This window comes from Sinocyclocheilus grahami, unplaced genomic scaffold (assembly GCF_001515645.1).
Source record: "Sinocyclocheilus grahami isolate Dianchi unplaced genomic scaffold, SAMN03320097.WGS_v1.1 scaffold1.1, whole genome shotgun sequence".
Lineage (NCBI taxonomy): Eukaryota > Metazoa > Chordata > Actinopteri > Cypriniformes > Cyprinidae > Sinocyclocheilus > Sinocyclocheilus grahami.
Genome location: NW_015505180.1, coordinates 1,779,253 through 1,788,899, shown reverse-complemented (window position 1 = coordinate 1,788,899; position 9,647 = coordinate 1,779,253). Strand labels below are relative to the sequence as shown.

At 36.5% G+C, this 9,647-nt stretch overlaps 2 protein-coding genes across 2 annotated transcripts in view; one reads left to right on the top strand and one right to left on the bottom strand.

Annotated features, from left to right (window-relative positions):
• Positions 1-97: 97 nt before the first annotated feature.
• LOC107591366 (coiled-coil domain-containing protein 87-like) lies at positions 98-3,881 on the bottom strand. The gene is made up of 9 exons (XM_016280552.1): positions 3,592-3,881; positions 3,347-3,498; positions 2,322-2,572; positions 2,036-2,201; positions 1,872-1,965; positions 876-955; positions 614-768; positions 403-523; positions 98-313 (listed from the first exon to the last, which is right to left on the bottom strand). Exons 1-9 carry the CDS (start codon positions 3,680-3,682, stop codon positions 98-100), a joined length of 1,326 nt encoding a protein of 441 aa, XP_016136038.1. The 5' UTR covers positions 3,683-3,881.
• Positions 3,882-4,821: 940 nt separating this feature from the next.
• The window catches only part of LOC107577905 (interferon regulatory factor 6-like), a 15,447-nt gene continuing 10,621 nt past the window's right edge, over positions 4,822-9,647 (top strand). The window contains exons 1-5 of the mRNA XM_016264234.1: positions 4,822-5,025; positions 6,757-6,855; positions 8,110-8,232; positions 9,032-9,218; positions 9,457-9,482. Of these exons, the coding sequence (XP_016119720.1) occupies positions 4,957-5,025; positions 6,757-6,855; positions 8,110-8,232; positions 9,032-9,218; positions 9,457-9,482 (504 nt within the window). The 5' untranslated portion in view covers positions 4,822-4,956. The remainder of the gene's footprint in view (positions 5,026-6,756; positions 6,856-8,109; positions 8,233-9,031; positions 9,219-9,456; positions 9,483-9,647) is intronic.

The following is a 9,647-nucleotide window of genomic DNA, read 5'->3' as shown; positions in this document are numbered from 1 at the left end:
TATATATATATGTAAAAATAGATATATATAAGCTAATTCAAAATATTTATCAATACTATAACAGTATATAAATAACACTAAAATATCACTGTTGACATCAGAGTACCACCTCTTTAGTGAGCTCATTGTAGACTGGTGGGTACATGCTGACTTTGATGGCCTCTGGGAGAACTCTATCGGACACTCGGGCCACTGCTGTGCACATGATGATTTGAGGAGAAAACCCCACACTGACCACATCTCCTTGTGGGTGCAGAGGTTTCTTCACAAGAACTTTGTGCTTCTTCATTTCCTCATCTTCCTCCATCATTTTCTAATAAGAAACACCCATCTTTAAAGTTTGATTTCCAGGCATCATAGGTCTTGCACATAATTCTGTCTGCAGTGAGTTTATTCCTGTACCTGTAGTTTTAGCTTGAGCCTTTGGAATCTGCTGGAACTATAGCAGGTCAGGGATTCTATAAGCGAGCACAGATCTGTCTCACAGTTACCGTCATCCTCGTATTCACTCTCCTGTAATAATCTAAATACACAAATGAGTTTCAGTTCCTATTACTCTTGCACATAGACACTGTAATTGGTATGTTGTAAGGGTACTTTGTAACAGCCCAACCTCTTCAGATCCTCCCCGGGACTGGTGTGCTTCTCCAGACTGGAGGGAGGATCTGTGGACAGTGGGACTAATGGGGTTGGAGGCCGCTCAAGCAGCGTTATCTCCAGCTCCTCCAGCAGTGTCTCCCTCTGTAGGTCAGGCATGGAATGGCATCCCTGAGAGGGCAGAAGGAGAAATCATTAAGGATGATATAATGCCTACATGTAAATGTTTGAAAACTTGCAATATGGAATTTGTGCATTGGAATTGATCAAAAACTCACCTTTATTCTGACCAACGGGTTTTGACGGGGACTCTGATCCAGCTCTTGTTTCAGTATATTAGACATACTGGTTTTAGAACCTGGGCACATGCACAAATTAAAGTGTCCTGATGTCACATCCTGAATTATAACCCATCACTTTAAAGGGATAGTTCACCCAAAAAAAATATATTCTGTCATTTACTGACCCTCATGTCAATCCAAACCTGTATGACTTTCTTTCTTCTGTGAAACACAAAAAAAAAGATATTTAAAAAAAATATTGCTACTGTTTTCCACATTTCTGGGTAGTACCTCATCATATGTAATATGGATTATGTAATCAGATTCCAAAAGCTAAATATTTGTAATTAGATTATATTATGTTTTAAAATACTAATAAACAGACTAGTTACTTTTTTATTGATTACATGATTACTTAATATATACAAAATTCCACACAGCATATACAGTACAAATAAAATATTTTAATGCAAAGTTTAATGCACTTCACGCTGTTGCTAACAAAGAATAAAATACATTTCTTTATTTAGTATTTTTGTATTGTATTTTTTCTTTATTTCTTTATATTGTATTTATATAAAAGATTATCAAAGAAGATTATTCTACTCAAATCAATATGATAAACAAGTTAGGTCACAAATAATCTAAAGTTAATCAAAAACTAGTCCGATTATAATACCTAAAAGGTTCAATGTAATATATTATGTTACTAACTACAATTATTATGATGTAAATTTGTATTCAGTAATGACTACAATTGGTAAGTAATTACCCAGCACTGGTTTTCCGTACAATGAAAGTTAATGGGGTCCAAAGCAACTCTGCACCTGACTGACTTTCACTGTAAGGAAAAAACAACACTGAAACTTTTTTTATATATATATATATATATATCTTCTTTTGTGTTCCATACAGGTTTGAAACAACATGAGGGTGAGTATACAATGACAGAATTTTCACTTTTGGGTAAACTATCTGTGTATCTTGCCGTACAATGTGTGTCTGTCTTGTAGGTAATTGGCTCCATGTTACAGGGCAGGAGGTCATACACACGTTGCAGATCCAGCTCTCCAATTTTCTCCTGAATCTGGACACACAGAAATTCATTAATATAACCTCACTGGCTCTCTTTACAACATGCCCACACACAAACACACCTCCTTGAGGTCATCCTCCACAGCTTTTTCCCATGGTGTGGCCGTCATGGACCTCTCATTGTTATGAGAGCGCATATGTAGTGCGTGTGTAACAGCACTTTGTCTGACCCTCCGTGCATTCTTGATTCCTGTGACAATCCTGCATCTTATGGATCGGACATTCAAGCTGTAAACAGAAATAGTCACAATCTGCTGTGAATAAGTAATATCATGCTATATATCACCATATTGTGTGATCAAAGGCTGTTTATGTCAATGCAATCTAGGTCAAAAGAATCACACTCACAGACTGGTGCAGTCAATAGCGAGCTGAGCTGCCACCCTGCTGTGGTTGACATGGTCGCTGAAGACACCTCGCCTCCGTAGAGTCTCCGTCAGTTGCAGGGAGTGCAGAAATAGCTGCTCACAGATGTGCAGCACCTCACTGAATGTCTGGCAGTGCAGCTGCACTTTCTCTTCCTGGGTGAGTGTGGTGTCCACAGGCGGGGTTTTCAGGTCCTGCCAGATCAGACCCAGCTCAGAGATCAACACTGCAGTCTGAATGTCAAAAGCAAAAAGAAAAGGCATATATCATGTAAACTCATTCAGAAATCAATTCATACTTCTGAGAGTATTTTAAGTTTGCTATTGACTGCAAAAACATATACTGTACAACTCAAAATGTTTGATTTGGCTTTATATATATACATATATTCATGTTTTTGAATATATATATATATATGTAGCTGTAGTATGTATATACATATATATTTTTTCTAATAAATTGAAATGTCAAAATAAATGCTGTTCTTTTTAAAGTTTCCACAAAAAAATTAAGCAGCACAACTGTTTTCAACATTGATATTAATAAGAAATATTTCTTGAGCATCAAATCAGGATCAGAATGAGCTTTATTCACCAAGTGTGCGCAAACACACAAGGAATTTGTTGTGGTTTTTCAGGAGCTTTCGGTATATACATACATACATGCATACATATACGACACAAGAATAGAAGAATATTTAAATAAGACTAAGAAAAATATAATAATAATAATTCTTATTATTAATTATTATTAATCAGCATATTAGAATGATTTCTGAAGGACCATGTAACGCTCAAATGCAAAAATGTTATACAGTATCATTTTGACCTTCTAATTGTGTATTTATCTTCTATAGATCAAAAAACAACATGAGAACACCTAGGCATTTCTTTTTGCGGATTAGGAGAATCCAATCTAATGTAATAAAACACTTGATCTGTGTTATTGTACAAAAGGCTTCAGACGATGTTTGAAATATTTATTTAAAGCATCTGTCTGAGACTGACCAGAGACTGACAGTCTTCATGGTGGATGGGGTAACGCTGTGATTTCCGAGTGATTCTCTCCTCCAGCTGTTTGCACAACTGTGTCAAAGAGGTTGGAGTGCTTTTACCCTTCTTATAAGCTGAAGACTCTGATCTCACCTCCTTAGATCTGTCTGAGAATGAATTTATAAATCAGCAATATAATATTTATGTCAAAACTTCAAGAGTGAATTATCTAGCTTGGTAAAAAAAAACAAAGCACTAACCTGTCATCCTGTTAACACTGAGGTCCATGTGGCAGCATTTGGAGGTCCTCAGGAACCTGTGTGTGCTTGTTATTTCCCCAGTCATTCTCATAACAATGATGTTTAAGACTATGCAATACAGAAATGTCTTGCAGTCTTATGTATTAAGCTATTTAATTAAATCAGCTGTGCCTTAAAAGCCTACTCAAGCCAAATAATAATTAAAAAAAATGTTTTTTGCATTCATTCAGCAACATTTAAGGTGCAAAAAATAAAGTCCTAATAGGATGCGACAGTCTTTTCAAGTTGAAACCTGGTGCAAATCAACATCACCACACTTTAGTGAATGTGACCTGATTTATGTCACAACAGTACACAGAGTAAACTTTAAAAATAAAGTGCAGAGAATTTAAAAACACTGTTTTTACCTAGGCTATTGCGTACGATCATTTGAACATCAAAAGCAAGCCCTTTTTTAAAAAAATTATAATTATCGAATGCAATAAATCGACCGAATAGTTCCGTCTCCGCGCCGTAGTTCTAAAACAAGTCACGTTGCCCTGGAAACCCCGGCAGGTCACGCACGACGTCGTTGCGCAACTTTGGAATTGACGCCGCATTATGTAATGACATTATTAATAACTTTTTCACTTTGTGTTCATTTTAAACAGTCTTTAAATAAACTATTTAAAATAAAATATTTTTTAAAATTACATTAAGCCATAAAACTGAATGCAAAATAATAATAATAATAATAATAACAAAGCTGTTCAGTCTTGATAACAAAACAAAGTATACTAGTCTCATACGGTAATGCTAGTCTAACACATGGTGTACAGCTACAAATACCAAAAGTGACAGAATTCTAGTGAATAAATAAACGTCTAAATAACTCTATGGATACTAAATATGGTTGCCTCCTGTATTTATGTCAAATAGGATATTTGAAGAATGCTTATGGTTCAGAAAATTAATTTTCCCCCCAAATGTGATACAGACCATCAAATTTCACAATCAAAACAGTACAATCTAACCAATAAAAATAGGCTTTAACTGCCTTATTTAGTCTAATAAAATGCACTGACATTTTCTTAAGTGGGTTAGGGTTAGTGTTCAACAGTAACACAGACAGCGTAGATGGGTCACAGTGCATGTATAAAAAATGAAACACACACCACTTCCGTTTAAATTAGCCCCTGTCATCCGGAAGGGTGGTACCTGTTCAACTTCTGCAAATACGTCTTCTGTCGTCTCATGCCTGTAAAAAACAACAACATGGATATGAGCGAGTGCTCCTGGACAGCCGTGGTCAGTCGGTCCTCGGCCGTTTGATCTGCTGGAGCTGAAAGGACGTACCGACGCAGATCTAAACCTCACCTGGTCTATATGCGCCGTCAGGTAGACGCTGAACCGAGCCCGAGTCACCGTTTGGACACTTCTCACTTTTCAGTGCAGGTGAGTGATTTTAAATTCGCTAAACCCTTTGCAGCAGTCTCGGAGCGTGAAATCTTGAGGGTTATGTCGTATTAACTTGACTTCGGAAGCTTTAGGCGCGTGTTATTTACGGACAGGTGGGAATTAAACGGGCGTTTTGGCTACATTGTGGCTTCTTGAGTAACAGGCAATGTTTATGTGTATTTGCATGTTACTACATTTTAAAAAATTTGTCTATCTAACAATGCAACCCTCAATTCTTTGTATTTTGAAACCAATGTTTTTAAAAAAGTTCATTTTTTGCATACATTTGACCTCAATACTAAAATCTAAAAACAACTATTTAAGTAAATTTGAAATAAAATCAATTATATATATATTATAAAGAATTTAATAATGAAAATTATTATTTTATATTTAAATATCTGAAGAGGAATTGGGTGCTTAATGTCAGAATTCTAACAAATAACTAACTGTCGACATTATATAATAGAATTATCTTATTTGTTTTTAACTTTTTACCTTAATTTAACTTCAATGTTCAGTAAATCCTATATACCAATAATGCATCAAATAAATAAAATGGATGAAATGGATAAAATAAATAAATAAAAGTCCTGTTTTTCCAGAAGTTTCTCAAAACATAATTTATATGACTCTACGTAACCATTTTTAATGGGTGAAACAAAAATAAAAATAGCTTTTCTGGGGACCTTCACACATGCACAATGCCAACCCTTCACTATTAACAATATCATATGCATATGTTTGGAAAGTGATGAACTGAGTTTGTTACCTAAAGATAACTTGGTTAAAGGAACTAAATAAGAGAACACCAAACGTAATCGTTATTTAGGTACCCCACCTACTTCTCCATCGTAAAACCAAATCAAAAACACTTTAGCATTTGGTTAATATTGTTCCTCTTGTTGATTCATAATGAATTTAGTAGTATTTAGAACTTCCTTTATGGGAGTGCAATATCAAGATGGCATTTAAAACCAAGGGCCACCAAACTCGGTCCTGGAGGGCCAGTGTCTTGCAGAGTTTAGCTCCAACCCTAATCAAACACACCTGAACCAGCTAATCACGGTCTTACTAGGTATACTTGAAACTTCCAGGCAGGTGTGTTGAGGCAAGTTGGAGCTAAACACTGCAGGACACCAGCCCTCCAGGACCGAGTTTGGGGACCCCTGTTTAAAACTCATTGAAAAACTTACACAAAGTCTCTTGACTAACGTTTAATCAGAAGAAGTGACCTTGAAAGTTTCACAGCCTATTTTTCGTTTCTGTATAAGTCACAGCCGTCATGAAAACAACTTTAAAATGTCTTTTTAGTGCAGACAGCGCTAATGGTGGCATTCGCGCTTGGCCGTCATTGTGCTCCGTCATGTTGTCATTTATTTACAGAGGTAACATGACCTCAGTGCTACTAAGCTTTTTAAACTGAATACCCACATGCTTTCTATTTTTCCATGAGCACCTGCTTTGATAGCAGCTATTTAAGGACTTGGCAGAGGCCTGAAGGCTCACATCTCGTCACATTTGTCATTGTGCTGCTTTTGTGTTTTAGATTTATTCAATTGTGTGGCGTGATACTTTTAATGTTTGTTTTTTTTCCAGCCTCTCTTTGGCTAGACTTTGCAGATACAGCTTTTAATTATGTTCCTCTCTGATAGTTGCCAACCTCCAGACTAACATTGTCTGTCAACAATGTAACTATTCCTCTTTTTTGCCCCATTATGATAACAGCTGACCAAAAGAACAGTGTTCACCATTACTACTTCCTTTTCCAGCACCATGAGTGGTCAAGCACGGAGGATCCGTTTGAAGCCATGGCTGCTGGCACAGGTGAATTGTGATTTACTATGCACATTGTAATTTCAAAGAACTTTTCTAAAGAAAAGACTAAAAACAATCGACATTTAAAGAGATCATTCACCCACGATTGAAATTTTACTCGCCCTCATGACGTTCCAAGTGAAAGTGAATGATGACCATGTGCTGTCGAGCTGAATAAATGATCAAAAAGCACCATAAAAGCAGTTTTATGACCTTGATTATGCCACATGCATTGATTCTCACATCAGGATGACGAACCAAACCATGACACAGCATTTTTTAAATATGTGCATATGCAAATGATACTGAGTGCTTCATCAGATAGGAAGTTCTTCCGCGAATAACTTCTCACATCAGGATGACGAACCAAACCATGACACAGCATTTTTTTAAATATGTGCATATGCAAATGATACTGAGTGCTTCATCAGATAGGAAGTTCTTCCTCGAATAACGACTTGAATTTCAGTCTTTACCTCAGATGACCATCAGAATAATTGGAATATAGCACAAAGGTTGGATAGACTACTTTTATGATATTTTTAAGTTACTTTAAAGTTGTACATCTACCATTGCAGAATTTTTGTGGGTGAAATCCAGTGATTTCAACAGGAAACCACCCAATTGGGAATGTTGCATGAGGACTAAAGATTTTCCAACATAGATTTTTCGACGGGTTCAAGTTGGTCACTTGAATTTGCTGTGTTGACCAACAGAAAGCTGCTTGGTTTGAAAGTGACTGCTGTGTGAGTTGTGATTTATGTCGCTACACTTTAAAAAAAAAATAAAGTCAATTTTCTATTGTCCAATTGCCTTTTTTTCCTCTCTCTCTCATTAATGGAGCTTGAATAGCCTCTGGTCACTGTATACATTCAATGTAACAGAAGAAAGTGAGTTTATATAAAGATGAGTAAACAATGACAAAACTTGACTACAGTACAGAATAGTTTTAATCTTATCTGACTTCAGTAGTATAACCTTGTCAGATTTATTTCCGAACCTTCTAAGAAATGCATAAAAGCACACTGGAGATGTGTCAAACCCTGTTTTAAACCCTTGAATTGATCTTTACCTCTTCATCAATACTTCGATCTTCAAACAGAAAAATATCAGTGTCCAGTTGCCGTCTTGCTTTCATCCATGCAGCACCTCCAGATATCAGCATCTAAAATGGAAGCAAAACTAGTAGAGGAAATTCATTTGAAATCTGGACGTCCTAAGCTTGTTCTACATGCCTAAAGTAAACATTTCTCACCCTGCCAGATTAATAGTGGGAAATACCCCGGACTGCACTGGCTCAATCAAGAGCGCAGACTGTTCCGGATCCCATGGAGACATGCCACCCGCCATATGCCTACCCTGGAGGAGGAGAACACTGTATTTAAGGTGAGTAATATGGTATTTGAATCACCCATGCTGTTTTTGTAAAATGTTTTGTAAATATTGAAGTGGTATTTCCTTATATAATATCTTAAATTCAACATCAACCTAAGCCTCCTGTCTATTTTTCACTCTGTACTTATTCTGTTCTAAAGTTAGCACTAATGGGAATTTTTGGGGGTACTGAAATGCCTAGTAGTTTCACTCTTCAGTATTTATGTATTCAAATAACAGAAAATGATTGGAAAGCAAACCACTGTCCTCACATGCTCTTTTAAAATCAGTATTTTTGCAGTAAACTGAGCCATTGCATGTCTGTATTTACAAGATCTAGTGATGTGTTTAAGGTTCATCTTTTTAGTACTTTTGCAACCAACTTTGGAGAACTAAAAATGGAGTTTCAATTCCTCTTGACTTAACTGTGGCAATATTTTAAGAGGAAGTCAAGAAAAGCATAGAACCATGAGGTTAAAGACCTTGCGGATTCAAAATTAGTTTTAGAACTCCTTTGAGGCATTTTTAAGCAAGTGTACATTAACAGACTTCACATTTAGCAGATGTATGCTTTAAAATTGAGTTTTTCATTTTCAGAAAAATGCATCAAAAATATCGACGACTTATCCTGACGACTTATTTTTGTCCAATCAAATACTAGAATAGGAATGTCTCACCCTCCAGATGATACTTGAAATAGACTGTGACATAACTAAAGCTCATTGTCTATTTAAAAAAGAAAGGGACAAGTCATGTGTCTACATATTTCCCACAAGCATTCCTCCAGTCCCTTACTCCTTTTGCTCTGCAGGCTTGGGCTCTCGAAACAGGCAAGTATCAGGAAGGAGTTGATGAGCCAGATCCAGCAAAATGGAAGGCCAACCTCCGCTGTGCCCTAAACAAAAGCCGAGAGTTCGGACTCCACTATGATGGGACTAAGGACACCCCTGTCCAGCCTTATAAGATCTATGAGGTGTGCGACCAGTCAGTCAATGGAGGTAAGGACCAGGAACGCATGCCTACAGGCCAGTTACTTGGGATAATTGCTGAAACAATGCTGTTTGCTCTTAAGCTCTAAATGGGTTAGCTCAGACCATTCAATATTTCCTACCACAACTTCTTGCTTAAGTAGGAAATATCAACACCGGAATTAAACCATAGAAGTCAAGCCATGAAGTCTTTAAGGGATAAAAGATGGATAAGCCAATAAATGATCCCTTCTTTTGTTGATTTTAGATGCCGGAGACGATGAGGAAGAGGAGGTAAGTTCTGAAGAGCATAGACTAGAGCCTAGAAGAATAGCTTGAATAACTACAAGTCGAAATAAATAAATTGTAAAATCAACATGATTTTCGCCAATGTCTTCATGTACAGTAGTAATTGATGATTTTTTTTTTTTTTTTTTTTTTTCTTTTCACTTCCAAAAT